We start from the raw sequence: 21,165 nt of genomic DNA on the forward strand, positions 1-21,165 counted from the left end.
ATATGCTAGTAGTAGTTGGAGAAAAGAAAAGCTCAATATTGCATATAATGTGGAAGGTGCACAATTATTTTCCTTGTTCATTCAAAAGGGTATTTGGCTAAAGGAGGTTATGCTATTTATCTAGGATTGAAAGTTGTCATTTTGTTTTACTAGACTGATGGGGGTGATGTATTAGTGGGCCTATATCCTTCACTCTCATGTGTGGTTGGAGATGTGCAATGTTTTAAGAATACTTGTGTCTTGCAATGTTTTGAGTGTACAACATAATGTTGCTGCAAATTATGTTATGCTACATATTTTTTACTTTATGTTAAAGGAATCCAATAACAAGAGTAATATCTAGGGATGTAAATTTGGACATAGGAGGTAATAAAAGTGGTAAATTATAGAGGTGTTTTATGATAATTGGTCATCATTTAAGGGTGGTACATTAGTGGAAATGGAACCTTGAGATCAATGTGCAAGTCAATACTTTTCCATATCTTTATACTTTATTTTGGGTGGTGAATATAGGTTTTGTGTGTTTCCAACTTCCATAGGCTAGTTTATGGCTATGTCTAGCCTTTTCTTGGGTAGATTTTATATGAACTCTAAAATGTTAGCTTTTGATTGCATGCAATGCAATGTCAAGGGTGGGAGACCGATATAAGCCCCTCTAGATTATCTTTAAAATAAAAGTAAAAAATTCAACAATTTTTGGAACAAAAAATATATAATTTATATTTAAAAACTATGATACTATGAAAAAGAAATTGAACTTAAATGCAGAACTAATAATATGAGAACCTGGTGAGAGCGTAATGAGATTCTTGTGTTGGTAGTCACCAACTATGTTTTGTACCCATCCATATAAATTATATTCACCAGGAAGAATATCAATAATTTGAAACTTTCCATCTTCATGTGTGTTTGTCCAAAATTGATAACCCTGTAGTTCAAGCTTTCTTAGATATAATTAAAAAAAACTTGAGCACCTTTATACAAAAATTGCATGAAATATATAATATATAATGTTGTAGTGCAAATATTAAAACATTTAAGAACTTAGGTATCTTTTCTTTCCTTATAAAGTTTGTATTTTTCTTAGAAATGATAACTCATATTGTGTCAAATAAATTACCTTACTTTCTGTTTGCCATGAGCCCTTCTCTCCAGGAGTAGCCAAGCCTAAATATGCAAACTTACCAAGAAATGCTTTTGGAGAAATAAATCTACAAGCAAATTAATGAATGATTGACATTTTGAGTTAATATTTGAAAGTGCCAATTTAGAAAGTAGAAATACATTATGAATAAATGAAAGGATAAAATCTAAAGTTGAAACTATGGAGGGCATACTATTATTAAACAATAAACTAAATGTGCAACCCTTACACATTCTCCACTAGTCATAACTCTTCTTATTTGAAAGAAAGTTCTTTTTTACATTAATAATAAATGTTAACTTTTATTTTTCAATAAACAAGTGACAATTGGTTCATAAATAATTTTCTTTTTAGTTTTAAATTTGCAAATGAAGTGCACAACTATTAAAAGACACTTTTCTACTAGAGCTCTTCCTGTATATATCTTTCCTTAAAAAATCAACATTTTAAATTTATAATTCGAAAAAGTCTCATCAATACATTTAACTTTGTAAAGGATTTTTTTTGTTAAAACTTTAGTATGTTTTGGGAAATATAATTATTGGTACATGACATAAAAATATATAGATTTTGACATAGAAGATCAAAAACTTAAATGCCTTGTTTATTTTAGTAAAATTAAATCATCAAGAAATAAAATAAACGATCAACCTACAGAAAGTGATGAATTAATCATATTTTATTTTGGTGTGTCATTGCATTCCAAATAGTTAATTTTGACATTGTTGGAAGGATCTATGTAGATACTTGCAAGCATATAATTTATCTTAGAAGCATTTGATGCAAGTTAGAGAGTTGTACAAGGAGGTTTCATATATCTATTTTGTATTTTCTATGTCAATATTTACTTCTAAGTTTAATGTCAATTTTGTTGGTGTGTATTCGATTAACACTTACAATATTGTGATGCTTGGACATAATATTTGTTTTCCTCCTACAATTGATACCATTGTTAATGACATGGTAAATCATCCTAGTTAGAGGTGCTTTAATAAAGATACAAGTGTTAATCTAATTGTTTCTTGGCCTTTGAAAGAGAAACTTTTTCCAATCACTTGTGTTAAATCCTTCTTTATGGCGAATTTGGATAGGATGTGGTGGAAAACAATGACTTCTATTAACATAGGGTTTTAGTGTTCAAATTGAATGACAATTGACCTTCTCTTTCAAACCTTCACAATTGGGTGTTGGATTCTTGGAGGCCTCTTGTGGTGGGTAAGATTGAGCTCTTCTACTATGTTAAAGGTTTCTCCATTACTTCTTTTTCTTCTTTTTGGCACTCATGCAAGGTAGGAAATTATTGAGCATGGCCTCTTTTGGAATTATGTGACTTTTAAAAGAGGAGTGCACAAGAAAAAGTATCAAATATTAAAAAAGGAAAATATAACATGATGAATTATCTAACCAAGTGGATTATTTTAAATATTTCAAAAAATATATATTATAATATTCAAACTAAACACTATAAATTCTACAACATGAACTATATTTCTCTATTTGTTTTGTTTTGTAGTAGACATATAGAAAATATGTTTGGAATCTTGAAGAAGTGTCCAATCTTTTTTTTAAATGACAATCAAAATTTTATATTTTTGAATTTTTTTAATGTAATGGATCACACATTTCATCCAGGACACTTCCCATATGAAAAAACTCCAAACATGTAGCTATGTGGAATATTTCCTGAATTGTTTATTTTAGTTGAAATAGAACATAATTCAATTTTCATAGATACTTTAAATTCAAAGGTGAGATTATTTCTTTTCTATAAGACTAAAATTTAAAAAATTTCTATAAGATTACAATTTTAAAAAAATCTCATAACAATAAAATAAATGAGCACTTACTTATTTTGAACTAATGATCTTGTTGATGTTGGTCTTTCTTTATATAAGCCAAAAAATTAAATATTATAAATTGAAACCAAACACTATGAAACCTACAACATGGAATAATACTTCTCTATTTATTTGTTTGGTACTAGGCATATAGAAAAGATGTTTGACATCTTGATGAAGTGCCCAATAAAAAAATGACAATCAAAATTATATGTTTTTTGAGTTTTTCTGAATGTAATGGATCATTCACATTTATACTTTAAATTCAAATGTAATATTATTTTTTCTCTATAAGATAACAATTTATTTTTCTCGTAAAACTAAAATAAATGAGCACTTACTTATCTTGAACTAGCAATCTTCCCGAGACAGAGCACCGTTGGTCTTTCTTTATATAAGTAGGAGAATTGGGAAAAGAGTATGGCCACATCATTTGTTCACTAAGCCTCTACAAATGTACACAATATAAGCAAGTAAAAACATCACTATATTGTTTAAAAAACTATGATCTAAGAACTAGGTAATCACGATATCAATAATGATAATGAAAATATATTTTATTATTTGTTAAATTCAAATATGTACCTTTTGTTTGGCTTCATTCCAAAGTGTAGATGAGTTATTTTGTTGTGGATCTGCATTTAAGTGCACTTTAAATGGTCCAAAAACCTTACACCAAGATTCTCCATTATGAAATTCACAAGAATTGTTCCCCATATAATGAGCACTATGTAACATCTGCCAAGTAATCATACAAGTATTATATTTGTTATACAACTAAATACATTGAATATGTTAATACAATGTTCAATTAATTTAAAAACATATATAGTGTTCAACAAAACAACTCTTTTAAAATTACTTTAAAAACATAAATAGTGTTCAACCAAACAACTTTTTTTAAATTACTTGAACAATCCAATCCACAAGCGCATATTTTTTATCACACAAAATCCAACTATTGAGGTTTCTAAGATATTTAAAAGAGTCTATCTAAATCTATTTGAAGTGAAATATTTAAACAAAATATAGTAAGAGATACTCTAGATTTTCACAATCTATTATAATTATTATCATAAATTTATGGATTTTATTGTGCATGTCTTTTTTCATATCAATGTATCAGATCACACTGCACGATTCATCATCAAGATGTAAGATAACAACAAATGCAAATCATAATCATGGATCATATAATGTAATTTGAAATATTGATGGTAAGAAAAACATACACAATTGAATCAAGAATTTTATGATAATAATAAATTTTCAATTATAAAGTTGTCAGAATGAAATTTATATTTTCATATCAGTTTTCATTTAATTTTGGGTCTATTTTAATAAAATAATTTAAAATAATTGCATAATGAAAAATATTATATTATCATATAAAGTTCAAAATTTCTCTAATATCTATCCATCTCTATTTTTCTTATATGCATTCTCGTTCATTTAACCCTATCCAAATCATATTTGTACTTATACTCATACCTACATTATTAGTCCATACTTCCATACATATATTACTCACCTTGATACCTCATGCTCCATCTCCTATATCAATATCACTAATGATTGAATTTGAAATCATTTATTTCTTAATTTAAAAATACTTGCCTTGACCTTTTCCTAGTAACCGTTGAGAATAGACTTGGTACTTCAATTTAAATGCCTATTCACTAAAACTATTGCTATTTAAAGTTATTAATTTTTGTATTTAAGAACATTAAAGAATAAAAGAACAATAATAAGAAACATCCACATTCTGAGCATACACTCTAGAAATATTTGTTGTTATTTAATCATTATCCAAAACCATAAGGATTTTAAAATGATGAACTTGATTCACGCAATTTAGTGACTTTCTCTAAATAATTTAATAAATTTTTTAGCTCTTACACATGATTAGATAATATCGCATAAGACTGGGACACACTACTCTATAAGTCACTATATCATATTTAGTGAATGATCTAAGAAAAATAGTTACTGATATCTTTCATGGCATATACAATCATCTCCATTCATTAAGCTCAATATCTACCTACTACCCTATATAATCTAAACGTATATAATGCTTTGATTGAGTCATCATCTATATAGTTTATGTATATTTATACAATTCAACACATGGTTAATCCTGTCTTAAAACTTAATTGTGTTCATTTTTGCTTCATATGTTTTCAACACATCAACCACATGCTCATTACATCCATTAAATGACATGAATTTGACATCTACTAAACCTCTATTCCCATGAAGAGCTACACCATAGACATATATGAGACCCTTATTAGAGGTCTAACTAGATAGTTGTATAAATTCTTTTTATGTATGAGGCACAAAATGGGAAACCATAACATCAACATATTTGAGCACACAATCCTCTACAAATCTTCCTTTATGCAGTACAAGTTTCAACCCCCCTTTTTTGAAACTCTACCAAAAATTCTTCATAATTTTTCAAGTTGCAAATTAAGTTATATGTCTTATCCTCTAATGCTCCTTATATTCTATCAAAATCCCTTAACTTTAGATCACATTGAAAACTAAAATTAGTTCAAATATCTTCTCTAAATTAAGAATGTACACATGTAATCCTTTTCATAGAGAAAAAACAATAGATTAATGTATTCATCAAATTATTTTATAATATTTAATGTATGTAATGCTAACTAATTATAACTCCAATTCCTCAAAGTTTATCAACTACAAGGGTTGTTCTCTACATTCTATAGTTTGGTAATAGAACCCTCAATGCCATCTAGATATGTTAGAAAATATAAATAATTAACAATTGGGTTACAATATGTATTGTAATCATATAACCTAGGTATTTTGTGTTTGCAAAAGTCGTTAAAGATTTTTAAATTGAAAGATATAATATAAACATAGATCCCTATGTTAAGCTCAAAGCTATATGCACAGTCTTTTGAAATCACTATAACTTTAATGTTATATAGATCCAATAATAAATTATAACCTCATAGTCAAATTATGAAAAGGGTTTAATAAGAAATGTTCCTTTTATTATCTTTAAATAAATATAATTATATGTATAGATTATATCCTCTTAAAATTAAAAATGAATCCAAGATAACATGCTATAGTTTTTTTAAATACATTGGAGGAGCGGGAATGGTAGAAGTTTTGGGCGGGCATTTGGCTGTAGAGGTTGACAATTGAATTGAAGGGCATGTGGATCTTAATAATGGTAATGGAAATATTGGGAATGATTCTTTGGGTGGACTCTAGGAGCATAAAGATGACAAAATTTTGTTGGGTATTGGTTCAAGAAGTTATGGGGATATTGAATTTTTCAATCTGATCCTCTATCCTCTATCCCAGCTCCTCAAAGGGACCCACTCCAAAATATCATAAAGGGGGCCCCTTCCTTTGTGGCTTGTCAATATATCTAGAATTCACATGATGGGGAGAAAAATAAGGACATGTATAAAGTTGGGCAATGAAAGTGGTCTTCTCTCTTTGGGAAAATACCAATGGGTAATTCAATCTTTCCCCCTGTTACTTCAAAATCATGTTGGGAAAAAGGTGACTTCCAAATTTTTGTTCCATACCCAATAGTTATTTTTTATATTTCTTCTATGGATTTAACCCTAGTTGGGAAATTTTTGGGGGTTTGACCAAATATTAAAACCTTAAGAAATATGGTTAAAAGGAAATGGACCCTTCGGGGTCAAGTTGACATTGCTATAATGTCTAAATGTTTTTCCTCCTTTTTATTTTTATGCAAGGAGAATCTAAATATGGTTTTATGTGGTGGACCATGGTTATTTGGCAATATTTCCCTAACAATCAAAAAATGGGAACCTAATATGGACTTTTTAGATGTGTTCTTTCTCATTACCCCTGTGTGGGTAAGCCTCTCGGGACTCTCTCTGGAGTTCTAGCATGAAGATATTTTTAAAGGCATAGTTGGATCCTTTAAAGAGATAATTGATATTGATAATATGATTGCATCTAGATGTAAACTTATGTTTGCTAAGATCTATGTTAAAGTTGCACATATGAAGGATCTACCTTAGAAGGTGCAGATTAAGTAAAAATTGGGGAAATGGGCACAAGAGATTATTTTTTGAAGATTTCCCTAATGCTTTTTTTGTCTATAAGAAGATGGGTCATTGGGCAAAAAAAATTCCATTGAAACTAAAAACCAAGAAAAAAGTGGCGACTATGGAAAAGAAGGCTCCAAAAAAGGTATGGAACCTAAAGTAACACCATGAGAGTCTTTAACTAAAGTATTAAAAAAAAAAGACAACCTTAGAAATCAAGCTCAAGATGATAAGAGGGGGATGGAGGATGATGAAGGAAGTAATACAATGGATGAAGAATAAAATATTTTATCCTCCCCATAGGAAAGTGACGAAACATAAAGGATACAAAACTAGATGGTTATTTATGGGGGTAATGATGAGGATTTGGGAAATGTGGATGTGAAAGGGGAGTTTGAGGAAGGACAAATCCAAGAAGAAGGGAAAGGAGATCTAGAAGATATTTTGAATAAGCATGTGAAGGATTAGCAAGATAGAGGAAATTTCCCTCTATCAGTACCTCTATTTGAAGAGATTTCCTCAACTATTTTTGAACCTAGTTCTCCTAACCATATACAACAAAAAGTTGGTAAGGAAGAATGAAAACAGAAGACAGGACAAAAAAAGAAGGTTGAAAAGAAAACAACATCAATTGTCTTGTCATTAAGAGTAGCTACTCAAAGAAGTAAATTGGTCTATAGTGTCACCAAAATTAAAGTTGGATGTTGGAACCCCAAGAAAAATAAGTAGAAAGACTACCAGAAATAAGAGAGAAACACAAAGCATGTAGAATATAGAAGATGGAAAGCAAGCTACTATTTTGGATTTTATCCCTTAAAAATAACGAAGATTATATCCTGGACTGTAAGGGGGATGAATATCATCCATAAATTAGATGCAGATAGAAACTTTGTCCAAGATCAAAAAACTGATATCATGGTGATTGAGGAAATGAAAAAGGAGAAAGGAAAAGCTAAAATTTTAAAATCTTTTAATAACTATTGTCTTCTGGCTAGTATTTCTGAAGGAGCCTAAGGAGGCACCTTAGTCATGTGGAAGAACTCATTTTTCTCTAGAACTATGATGGATGTTAGTAAGCACTTTATTGTGGTCAAGATCCAAAACATATCTTTGGGAACCTATTGGTATTTGATTAATATATATGCTCCTAACAAAAACAATGTGAGAAAAAAGTTATGGGACTCTTTACCTAAGTTTAAGAGTTTAGATTATAATGGTAGATGGGTTTTTCTTGGGGATTTTAATGTTCCCTTCTATGAACATGAAAAAAAAGGAGCTACTCCAAGCCAATCGGAAGGAAGATTAGATTTAATGGATTTCATTAATAGAGACGGATTAATGGATATGGAGCTCCAAGGAATTGATTTTACCTAGAGAAATGAAAGAATTGGAGATGATTATTGCATATGGACCTCCAAACTTTATCTTCTTTTTGAAAACTTGGTGGAATATCAAAATAGATGGTTCAACTCTTTTCTATGTTGCTAATAAACTTAAGAATGTGAAAAAAAGGGTTAAAGAGTGGAACAAGAGTTCTTTTGGTGATGTCTTTGATAGTAAATCTAATTTTAATGTGGAGCTATAGATTATCTAAGATATAATTTAGTCTGATGGTTACTAAGAGGAGTTGGTAAAGGAAGAGAATGAAAAGCTAGCAAATTACCATGACATTATTTCTAAAGAAGAAACCTTTTGGAGGTAGATATCAAGGTCTATCTGGCTCGAAGAAGGTGATCAAAAAAAAAGAAAACCATCTTACTACTATGAAACATAGGGCTAAGAATCAAATGTCTAGCCTTACTAGGGGAAGGGATAAAATCACTAATGAAAATGAAATTACAAGAATGATGGTTTCCTATTTCTCATCCCTCCTCTCTATTAACCCAGATGTTGATTACTCTAGATGGACGAAGCTCCTTGAAAGTATTCCTCAAGTTATTACTAATGAACAGAACAAAATGATGATAGCTATCCTTCTAGTAATGAAATTTATAAAGTTGTTTGTTCCTTTGAAGGAGATAAATCCCCTAGTCTGGATGATTTTCCAATGTTTTTCTTCTCGAAACTTTGGGAAGTTTTTGGTAGAGATGTCTGTGATGCAGTGAAAGAATTCTTTGGGACTAAAAGAATGCTAAAGGAGATCAATTGTACTTTTATTTTTCTAATTTCAAAGAAGTGAGGTGTTGATTCCCCTGAAAATTTCAAGCCTATTAGCCTATGTAATTTGATCTAAGAAATTATTTCTAAAGTTCTAAACCTGTGTTTTTTTACTATCCTTGCTAATTTGATTTTTGATGAACAAAATGGCTTCATTCCTAGAAGGAAAATTCTGAATTCTATTATTGTTTCTCATGAAAATATTCATTCTTTATCTCTATCTAACTCTTAGGGTTTTGTGATGAAGGTGGACATAGAAAAAGCATATGATAGAATTGACTGGAGTTTTCTCCAAAAATTTTGATTGAACTTTATTTTAGTGAATAATGTCTTGAGATTATAATGCAACTTTTTACTACCTCTTCTCTAGTTGTCTTAGTTAATGTGATCTCTTCTAATTTTTTCAAACCTTCCAGGGGATTGAGACAAGGTGATCCTATATCTCCTATTCTTTTCACTATTACTGCTAGTTGTCTTGGTAGGTATATTGAGATGCTTGTTTTGAAAGGGTAATTTAAAGGTGTGAGACCAACTTCCCAACCTCTATTCTATTATCATGAATAATTTTTGGATGATACTTAACTTAAATTCTACAGTCACAGGGCAATTGGTCAACTAGGATAAGAGTTCTTCTTCTCTAGTTGTCTTAGTTAATGTGATCTCTTCTAATTTTTTCAAACCTTCAAGGGGATTGAGACAAGGTGATCCTATATCTCCTATTCTTTTCACTATTACTGCTAGTTGTCTTGGTAGGTATATTGAGATGCTTGTTTTGAAAGGGTAATTTAAAGGTGTGAGACCAACTTCCCAACCTCTATTCTATTATCATGAATAATTTTTGGATGATACTATTTTCATGGGTAGAGCTAATGTTAGGGAGGCAAGGAGTCTTAGAAAGGCTCTTAACTTAAATTCTACAGTCACAGGGCAATTGGTCAACTAGGATAAGAGTTCTCTATTTTTTATTAAGACTTATATTTATAGGCAATAAATAATTACAAATTTTTTGAGTTTTACTATAGGATCCTTTCCTAGTACTTACCTTGGTCTCCCATTGGGGTTTCATCCTTCTGAATCTTTTTGAGAGGATCTAGTGCAGAAATTCAATAGGAAATTAAATGGATGGAAAGGAAATATGCCAAGTCGGGCAAGAAAAGTGACTTTACTAAAGGCTTGTCTTCAAAATCTCTCTACCTATGCTCTAAGCCTTTTCAAAATTCTAGCTAAATTTATAAATGTTATTGATTAAATTTAGAGAAAAAATTTGTGGTCAGGTACTGAAGAAAGAAAGAGAGTAGCTCTGATAACTTGGGAAAAGGTTTGTAAAGCTAAGATGGAAGGTGGTCTAGAAATCAGATCAATTAGAAGTATGAATAAAGTCCTTCTTTCTAAACAAGGATGGAGAGTATACCAAGATGATAAGGAATGGAGTTCTATCTAGATATATAAGCATCTTTATAACATTCCACCGATATCTAATTTTCTATCCTACCCAAATATATCTAATTCCTCTACCATTTGGGGTGTGTTTCAAGGCACTAAACATATTCTAAGTAAAGGTTGTAAGTGGAAAGTTGGGCATGGAAGAAAGGTAAGGTTTTGGGAAGATGTGTGGTTATTGGATAATCCATTATTGGATGCCTTTAATGATAACACTCATATAGAAAGATGTATATAGTGTTTTGGAGTTTTTGTGGGTAATTACTAGAGAAGTAATGGTTGGGTGAAAATTGCTAAGATTTTCCATGGTTTTAAAAGTATTAAATTTTTTGTCAAGTCCTATAATGTTTATCTTGACATGGAGGATATCGTGGTTTGGGGGATAGAACCTAGTGGTAATTTTAACGTATCTTCTATGTTTAGATATGATGTAAAGGACAATCCCCCCATGGGAAAAAGCTTGGATGAAAGGACTTATTCCTAAAATTAATATTTTCTTCTAGACTACCCTTCAAAATAAAAAATTTAACTCCAGATAATCTCCAAAAAAGGAGTATTTATATAGTTAATAAATACAGTTTATGTAAGATAAAAATTTAAGATATTAACTACCTTTTCATCAATTGTGGTTTCAACTAGAATGTTTGGGGATCCCTCCTCTAGTACTAAAATATATTGTGGGTTCAACCTAGTAATCCTGTTGAATGTTTTCAGAATTGGAAATGTCCTGTCAAAAATCTATGATGTTTTTTTTCTTGTGGGGTACTTCTCTTTCTCATCTATGTTGGGGTATCTGGAAAGAAAGGAACAACAAAATTTTTAGAAACAAAGAAACTCTTGAGTAGGTGGTGGGCCAAAACATTATTAGGGCTATCAAAGAAAACTTTATATCTTAGAGTAAAAAAATTGATGATGTGAACATATGTAACCCTATGAAAATAATAGGAAATAAAATGAAACACAATGAGCACAGAGAGGGTGTTATATGGAGTTCCCCTCCTATGGGATGGTTGAAAGCTAACTTTGATGGATCAACTAAAGGGAATTCTGGAAGAGTTGGATGTGGTGGAGTCATGAGGGATCATTATAGCAGAGTGGTAGATGTTGTGGCAATCCATATTGTTCATTCAATGAGCCATAAAGTGGAGGCTATTACTACTCTTTGCACTATTAGAATGGAAGTGGAAACTAGTTATCTGAAATTATGGCTAGAAGGGGATTCCTTAAATATAATTAATATGCTGAATAATAAGAATATGGTGATGTGGAATATTGAAGGGGGTATTCTAGAAATTAAAAATCTAATTAAGAAATTTGATAATGTTATTATATCTCATAATTACCAAGAGGGCAATAAAGTGGTTGAGTAGATTTCTAATAAAGAAGTGAATGCAGATGATGAGCTAACATGGAGTGACAACCTCAACAAGGAAAGGGAGCTAATGGTGATCATTAATTATGACATGACTAATGCAATCGAAGGAAATATTATGTGAGATTTTGAGGATTAATATGGCAAGTAGTGGCTTTAATATGAAGTATTGTCATTTCTTGAGGGAGTACCTTTTCATTATTACAATAGGATAGGGCACATATTATGGGCGAAAAGACTCTTTGAGTTAAAAGATAACTCATATTTTGTGATTGTTACCATTTTTTTTTGCAGAATTATCAAAGCTAGGTGTATTATGGGGTGAGAACCGAGGAAGCATGAGCCTTCTAGCTATACAGAATGCAAAGATAAATGCACAGTGTGGGATTTAATCTGAAAGGATAAGGTGACTACATATATTGAGAATTTGCATGACTTTAAACCCCACATAACTAATTACTTCTTCAAGAATTGGTCTATGGAGATGGTTACTCTTCATGGGGTTATAGTGGAATTGATGAAGGAGTTCATTGCTAAGATTATCAGTCTTCCCATGGAGGGTCAACTCAAGAAGGAAACTAGTATATCAAATGTGACATTCAAAAAGTTTCCTAAAAAAGAATAGGAGAAAAAAAAAACCTATGAAGGATGGGAACTTCTAAAACCTAGATCAGATTAAGGTAATATGGAAAGATGTTTTATCTTGTGTTTGTGAGTATTTTATTCTAGACATCTAGGAGATTGAAAAAGGTTCATAAATTCCATTGTGTGTTTTTGAACCATTTTCAACATAAGGATGGGTTGTCTTTTCCCTTTTACTTGAAGTTTTCTTTGCTAAATAGTCTCCAAGCCCCTAGAAAGAAAGAGACATGTTCTCCATGAAGGTCTTATTTTGTTAATTGAAAATTACTATAGAAAATATATAGTGAATCTTTGACCTAGAGTGGAAAGAAGAGGAAATCTCTTGTGAAAGAGCCTCTTGACAAAATGAATGCTAAAAAAATTAAAAGCTATAATGTGAAAACTGAGGAGGATTGTAGTGATATTAAGAGTAAAAAGAAGGATTATAGTAATATGGCAAGATGTTTTATCTTGTGTTTGTGAGTATTTTATTTAGGATGGAAGATTGAAAAGGGTTCATGAATTCCATTTTGTGTTTTTGAACCATTTTCAACATAAGGATAGGTTGTCCTCTCCCTTTTATTTGAAGTTCTCTTTGCTAAATAGCCTCAAGGCTCCTAAAAAGAAAGAGGCTAGGAATGTTCTCCATGAAGGTCTTATTTTGTTAACTGGAAATTATTGTAGAAAACATGCATTGAATCTTTGACCTATAGTGGAAAAGAAGAGAAAATCTCCTGGGAAAGAGCCTCTTGAAAAAATGAGTGCTAAAATAATTGAAAGCTATAATGTGAAAACTAAGGAGGATTGTATTGATATTAAGGGTAAAAAGAAGGAGATCAAGGATAATAATACTTGGAAGGCTAATGAAGAAGATATGGATTATGAGAGAAGTGAAGAAGACAAGGGTGAAATGACAATTGGTGATCTCAACTCCAACTTGGATGGGTATTTTGGTAGTCGATGACTTTCTTTGGTTAAAGATTATGGGGAAAGCAATAATGAGGGGGAAATGGAGATTAAGTCACATTCAAAACCCTCGAGCTAGAACGAGGATAAAAATATCATGACTCAAAGTGAAGGGCCTACCCAGATTGATTTTAATGAGGTTAAGATCCTGGTGGACTCAAAAAAGGAAAAGCATGTTGAGGATAATGCCCTTTTGATAAAGAGTAGAATGTGAAAAAGGAGAACCAAAAGGATAATAATGCTCAGGAGGGTTTAAACAAAGACAATCAGTTAAAGTTGGATGGTAACTAGGATGTGACTATTAATTCAGAGAAACAGTGTGATGATGAGGCCAATGAAGACAACAATAACATGATGAAGTTGTCTTTTCTCCATAAAGCTAAATTTAAAGATGACACCTATCTCCAGGTTGATTCGTGGCTCTATAATGAGATCATTATACTGTAGAAAAAAATGGGAGAGCTCCAAAGTAAACTAGATGAAGAAAAAACTAAGAGAATTTAGATGGAGAATCAGGTGGGTAATATCCTTGAGAAGTTCAAGGCCTATGAAAAGAGAAGAATGTGAACAAGGAGAACCAGAAGGATAATACTGCTCAGGAGAGTTTAAACAAAGACAATCAATTAAAGTTGGATGGTACCCAAGATGTGACTATTAATTTAGAGAAAAGGTGTGATGATGAGGCCAATGAAGATGATAATAACACAATGAAGTTGTCTTTCCTCCATAAGACTAAACTGAAATATGACACCTCTCTCTAGGTTGATTCGTGGCTCTCTAATGAGATCATTATACTGAAGGAAAAAATGGGAGAGCTCTAGAGTAAACTAGATGAAAAAACTAAGAGAATTCAAATGGAGAATCAAGTGGGTAATATCCTTGAGAAGTTAAAGGCCTATGAAATGGAATTATGCCAACTAGTTAAGGATAGTGGTCAAAGCATGGACATGGTAACCTCGATTTTGTGTGTAGTTGTTGTTAGCATTGATAAAATAGGTAACAAGGTATCCCTTGTTGTAGTTAAGCTATCTGGTGTCCCTAGTAAGAGAACTACACAAAGTACAAAGAAAGTTGTTTTTTTTGCACTAGGTTCAGCTGTAGAAAATATCCTTCAAGGTACTATGGTGGTTGATAAGGAATTAACTGAGGTAATCAATGAGTTAGCTTAGTTGTAGGCTCTGGTTGCTAGTCCTGGTTTTCATGTTTCTATTTCTTTTCTAGCTTTTGTTTATGTGATACTCTATTAGGTTCTAGGTCCTTGTAAAACTTGGTATTTTAATGTGTTTGTGAACTTTAGGTTACAGGTCCTTGTAAAGCCTAGGGAACTTTTATCATTCTATCTTTTTTGCTAGTTGTAAGGTGTTTCAAGTCCCCTCAAAACCTATTTTTGTCTTAGTCTAAAATATGCTATAGTTTGTTAAGCACACACACACACACACAATACATATCTTATTATAATACTAATATTTTAAATATATAATTATTTAATAAACTATTTTTCTTAAATATGTCATTTATAAAGGGGTCTTTTTCAATAAAACACTCATCGCATTCTAAAGATGACATTATTATTGCTAGATTTCCTTAGCACTACTCTTTATGTTAGATTTATTTTTACTATTTCTCTTCAAATATCACTTAAATATAATATATAAATATTATTTTCTATTCATATCAAAATAAACATTTTTCCTAAATCTTTTCTTTACTCTATAATTTATAGATAAATATTTTAAACACTTTTAATAATTATCGATATTGAATACAATACATCATATTTCCTTTGTAGAATCAATATATTCTAATATTTATATTTGAAAATGATACTATTTCTTAGATGTCACAATCTTTGTTATTTGGTGAAATTAAAGAAGTAAATTTAAAACTAATATTGTATAATTATAATATAATCTATAATATTGTAATAATTGCAAACAAATATTTGCTCACATACTAGTACTATTGATTAATAAATAAATAAAAATAATTCAACCATTCAGATGAGCTATAGTAAAACTATGTATACCAAAATCTAATAGGGAGTAAAATCAAAAGAAATAACAATCTAATTTTTCTTATGCTCTAAGAGATATATAAAAAAATATAAACATTAATTGAATTTAAGGTTAAGCTACAATAAAACTATGTATATAAAAATTTAATAGGGAGTAAAATCAAAAGAAATAATAATCTAATTTTTCATATGCTCTAAGAGATATATAAATATTAATTGAATTGAAGGTTAAAAAACTCACAACAAGACAAATGGGCCCTGAATGGACTGTCAATTCTTGTTTGATGGGACCGCCATTTCGATACTCATGACTTGGAAAAAGAACCCAAAAGCCAACTGAAGGATTTAAGCTAAACCATCCATGGACTCCGTCATCCATTATATTTGAAGAATATTGGTATTTGTCATCCACCTATTTAGCCACCAAAGAAAATGATTTAAGATTATTTAATTGCATACCAAATTCATAAAATAGATAATATAAATTTGATTATTCTCTAAAAGAGCTTCTATAATGTAGTAGGTGATTTATTTCATTATTATTCTCTTTCATAAAAAGATCTATAATTATCTACATCTCAGTTTCATAAATCAATAAAATATCACTATTCAATGATCATCATTATTCTTTTTTATCAATGCACATACATTTTCAAATAAAACAATATAAATAAGTTGCTTTTCATTTAATTTATTATTATTATAATATTAGAATTATCATATGTTGATTGCTAAGTTTCTAAATGATCAAATTCAAATGGACATAAATATTACCCTTTGCAATAATTATGCATGACTATGTGAAATCATATGAGCAATAATGATATCATTTTCTTATATTTCTATTAATTGTATTTGGTGTGTGTGTGTGTGTGTACGCGCGCGCGTACGCATGCATGTGTGTGTGTCTATATATATGTATGTATACATACATACATATATACATATATATGTATATATATCTATATATATACATAAATACATATATATGTATGTATGTATGTATATGTATTTATGTATATGTATATATATATACATATATGTATTTATGTATGTATATGTATATACATACATAAATATATATATATCTAAATATATATGTCTATGTACATATATATGTATACATATACATATCTACATATATGTCATGTCCCCTTTTCAAATAATTAAAATAATAATAACTTTTGCTAAGGCAGGCAGACTCAAAAAAGTGAAATTTCAGCAAAAGGGGCTAAACTTTGGAAAAAAATGGATTAATAAATGAAAATTATTATTAAAATATGTATTATTGAACCCTCTTTTTCATGATTTAGGGTTATGCCCTCTTTTAAAGGAATTTGGAGGCATTTCGGGCTCATTCGAGAACTTGATTTTTGTTCATTGCTTTGTTGTTCTTCAAAGGCTACCAAACCTATGGAGAAGGAGACCCAAGGATGGGAGTTTTCATGTTTCTAGGGAGGATAAGGATGGGAGTTTGAGGCCATTCCATGTGCAAGCTCATGCAAATTTTTCCCTTGTGTTGAGCAGTGCAAATTTGTGAGTTTTTGGGTGTATTTCTTGTAAGAGTTTGGTGTTTCCGGTTGAGTATTTCATATCGGTTTGGTTTGATATTGTATTTCAGATATTTAGATGTTAAAATATACTTGAAAACATGTATTGGATCATGGTTATACTTTTTTGATAGATTATTAGTGTTTTGTGGTGTTTTCGAGCTATTTTGTGTTATTTTCAGGAGCCGAATGAGCATTGTTTTTGTCCTCCATTTGGGAGCTATTGTGTAAACTCTATACAAATCTAGAAATATCATTTTGTGGGATGTTATGCTAGAAAAATTTCTATAAAAATTTATACTTTCAAATTTATTAATAATATGTGAAGCTATGAAGTTTTTGGCACTATTTCGGGCATACCCAATTTGGGGTTTATTGAGAAATTGGTTGATCTTTTGAAATATTGGTTGTTTGATTTTAAAATCTGATTAGAGGCTTTAAATATTATATAAAATTAGAAAGGGGATATTTCAGTGGTATCAGGGCTATGATCTTTCCAACCTGAGGGTTTGTAGAAGTTTGCATGCAACTAAGTGAAAGAGAAAAGAGATATTCGCAGCTAGAAAAGAATTTAAAAAAATTGATCAAACCTACAGTTAAAAGTAAAAGTACGAAATCCAAGGAAGGAAAAAGTATGGCTGACCCATATGAGATGGAAAAAAAATTCTTCCACAACATCCAAAATACTCAGAAGCAAACAGTGGATAGTTTGGTAGAAACTAGAGAGGCTTTGCAGATATTGACAAAAAAATTGCAAGGAGTTGCATCTACTAATGAGAAAGGGAGCACTTTAGAGGAGCCAATAAATCTGAAACCCATCTAAATCAAAAAAAACTATTTTTCTGCCTGTAGATGAGCCACCAGTACCAAGTCCAACCCTTAGTCCTATGGAAGAGGTTACAAGTAACTTGATTGCATTAAGAGCTACTTACAATGGCTTAGATGATGACTTTTGTAGTTCGGATCCTTTTAGAGAATATGTGGATATGATGAACACTTTGATGCCCAAGAAAGAGTACAGGAGGGAAAATGACATAAGTGGAAGAGAGCTCAAAAATAAAATAAGCAAGTTTACAGCACCTACATTTGATGGAACAAATAAAATTTCAGCGAGAGCATAGTTACAAAAATTACAAACCTTCTTCACACTTAACCCCATAAAGGAGAGTGATGCCATTCAATTCACAAGTCTACACTTGGAAGATGTAGCCTATGATTGGTGGTATCATGGAATGACTATTCAAGATCATGATCAGGTAACTGTATTTGATTATTTTAGTCAAAGAGTGATAGATAGATTTGACCTCAAGGATGATGAAGAGTATTTTAAAGAATTGTCAAAGTTGAATCAAACCAAATCAGTTAATGAGTATATAGAAGAGTTTTAAAAAGTGGCTATTATAGTACCTAATATGAGTGAAAAGAGGATTTTTTATCTTTTTCTTAATGGTTTGGAAGATTTTATTAAGGGTCTAGTTAAGGCTTTCTCACCCTCAACCTTACAGGAAGCTATCAAAAGAAGCTTGCAACTTGAAACTTGTGTCCCTATGAAACTAGTCACTAATCAAAAACCCCCAAATCTTTGGCAACATAAGAGGAATTTTTAGAAAAAAAAAATTCCAACACTACCACCAAAGAATGTGATAAATGTAGCAAAAAAGAAGGTAGATGAGACTAGGAGTGAATTACGAAGGAAAAAGCTTTGTTTCACTTGTAGAGAACCATGGGTTCTAGGACACAAATGTTTGGGGAAAGGCCAAGTGCACTATATTGAAGTTGTTTCCAAATCTAATTCGAATGAGCATGAGGAATTTCATGACACTAAAGAGGAGGAGGAAGAAGAGAAAGAAAAAGAAATCAGCAAGGATGGCACTTTAGCAGCATTATCAGGTGTCCCAAGATACCATCCCTTTCAAATTCGAGGGATACTAGCAGGGCAAAGGTTGATAGTTTTTCTTGATAGTGGGGCAACTCACAATTTTATTGATGAGGGATTTGTCATGAAAAGAGGACTTATAGTAGAATATTTTGAGGGATTCAATTTTATTGTAGCCGATGGATTCACTATGCCTTGCACACGGGTGGTGAAACAACTCAAGATGACCTTAGGAGATTATGAGTTATGTGATGACTTCTATGTTGTTGGCATTAGGGAGACAAATCTTGTATTGGGTGTTTAGTGGTTGCACTCTATTGGAGGCTATTACATGAACCATCAAACTATGGAGTTTAAATTTCATTCCAATGGGAAAGAAGTCTTATTGAGAGACTTATTGAATGGAGCACCTAAGGTGGTCACTACAAAGAGGATGGAGAGGACTTTTCGAAGGGGATAAGTAGCATGGGAAGTAAGAGTCATAATCCATCCAACAAGCTCTCCAAAGAATCAAGGTAATTTCCATTTTGAAATTAAAAATATTCTTGATAAGCATAGTACAATTTTCAATGATTTGCCTTTGGGATTACCACTAGATAGAGGTTTTGAGCATGTTATAGAGTTAGAACAAGATGCCAAACTAATTATAACAACTCCATACCACCATCCAAGAGATTATAAGGAAGAAATAGAAAAAAAATATTAAGGAACTCCTAGACATGGGATTCATAAGGACTAGCTCTAGTCCATTTGCATCATCTGTGGTACTTGTCAAAAAAAAGGATGGTACAATGAGAATGTGTATAGAATACAAGGCTCTAAACAAGAAGACTATAAAAAATAGGTATCCCATACCATGCATAGATGAACTCATTGATGAGTTACATGGTGTTGTATACTTCTCAAAAATTGACTTAAGATCAGTGTACCATCAAATCCAAATGAGGAGGGAAGATGTGGAAAAGACTGCTTTTAGATGTCACTGTGGGCACTTTGAATTTCTTGGTATGCCATTTGGCCTCAGTAATGCACCAAAAACATTCCAATCTTGTATGAATAAGGTATTCAACAAGCATCTTCCCAAATAAAATTTGGTATTTTTTGATGATATCTTGATTTATAGTAAAACATGGGAAGAGCATCTAAAGCACATAGACACTATTTTGGGAATCTTGGAGTAGAAATCCTTCTATGCTAAGCTATATAAATGTGAGTTTGTTTTGATAGAGATCCTATATTTGAGACACATTATAAGTTCTAAAGAAGTATAGGTTGATCAACAAAAAATCCAGGCAATTTTGGATTGGCCTCCACCCACTAATTTTGCACAATTGAGAGATTTCTTCGGGTTGCGTAGCTACTATAGGAGATTTGCCAAGTTATTTTCTCATCTTGCTGCCCCCTTGAATGATTTGACAAAGAAAGGAGCTTTTGTTTGTACAGAAGAGGCACAAAAAACATTTGATAAACTTAAGGAGCTAATGAGTTCATGCCCTGTGCTTGCAATTCCATATTTCTCTTTACCTTTTGTTCTTGAATGTGATGCTTCTAGAGAAGATATAGGGGTTGTCCTAACTCAAAGGGGACATCCAATAGCATTTGAGAGTAGAAAATTAAATCAATTAGAGAAAGGTTACTCCATCTATGATAAGGAATTGTTGGCAATCATGCATGCACTTCATAAGTTTAGACAATATTTAGTGTGTGGGAGATTCATTGTAAAGATAGACCATAATAGCCTTAGGTTCTTCTTGAACCAAAGGGATTTGAATGATTTTTGACAAAAATGGGTAAGAAAATTGCAAGCTTATGATTTCGATATTGAATAGATGAAAGGAAAGAATAATGTGATTGTTGATGCTCTCTCAAGAAAGCCCACTTTGTGTTTCTTAACATCTATCTCTACTGATTGGAAAGTCTCCATAATTTTAGAGTATGCTAAAGATTCCTTTGCAACCAAGATTTTGGATAAGTTAGTGGATGATAACAAGTACAAGGTTGTTGATGAGTTGATTTATTACAAGAATAGGACCTTCTTAGTGCAAGGATCAAAAATCAAGGAGAGAATGTTGAGGGCCTTTCATGACACACCTTTGGTTGGTCATCAAGGATAC

General features: G+C 31.2%; 1 protein-coding gene across 3 annotated transcripts in view; it reads right to left on the reverse strand.

Moving 5' to 3' along the window:
- Window positions 1–21,165, reverse strand: part of LOC149534029 (uncharacterized) — a 66,822-nt gene that overhangs the window by 33,298 nt on the left and 12,359 nt on the right. For 2 of the 3 annotated variants that reach the window (XM_089805397.1, XM_089805399.1), the window contains exons 7-11: window positions 15,867–16,037; window positions 3,568–3,720; window positions 3,324–3,430; window positions 1,121–1,211; window positions 787–928 (exon numbers count right to left, since the gene is read on the reverse strand). In XM_089805397.1, the coding sequence (XP_089661523.1) occupies window positions 787–928; window positions 1,121–1,211; window positions 3,324–3,430; window positions 3,568–3,720; window positions 15,867–16,037 (664 nt within the window). The remainder of the gene's footprint in view (window positions 1–786; window positions 929–1,120; window positions 1,212–3,323; window positions 3,431–3,567; window positions 3,721–15,866; window positions 16,038–21,165) is intronic. The other variant, XM_089805398.1, reaches the window with a different exon arrangement.

Source organism: Cupressus sempervirens, chromosome 10 (assembly GCF_028749045.1).
Source record: "Cupressus sempervirens isolate cs-2001-9-10 chromosome 10, ASM2874904v1, whole genome shotgun sequence".
NCBI classification, from domain to species: domain Eukaryota; kingdom Viridiplantae; phylum Streptophyta; class Pinopsida; order Cupressales; family Cupressaceae; genus Cupressus; species Cupressus sempervirens.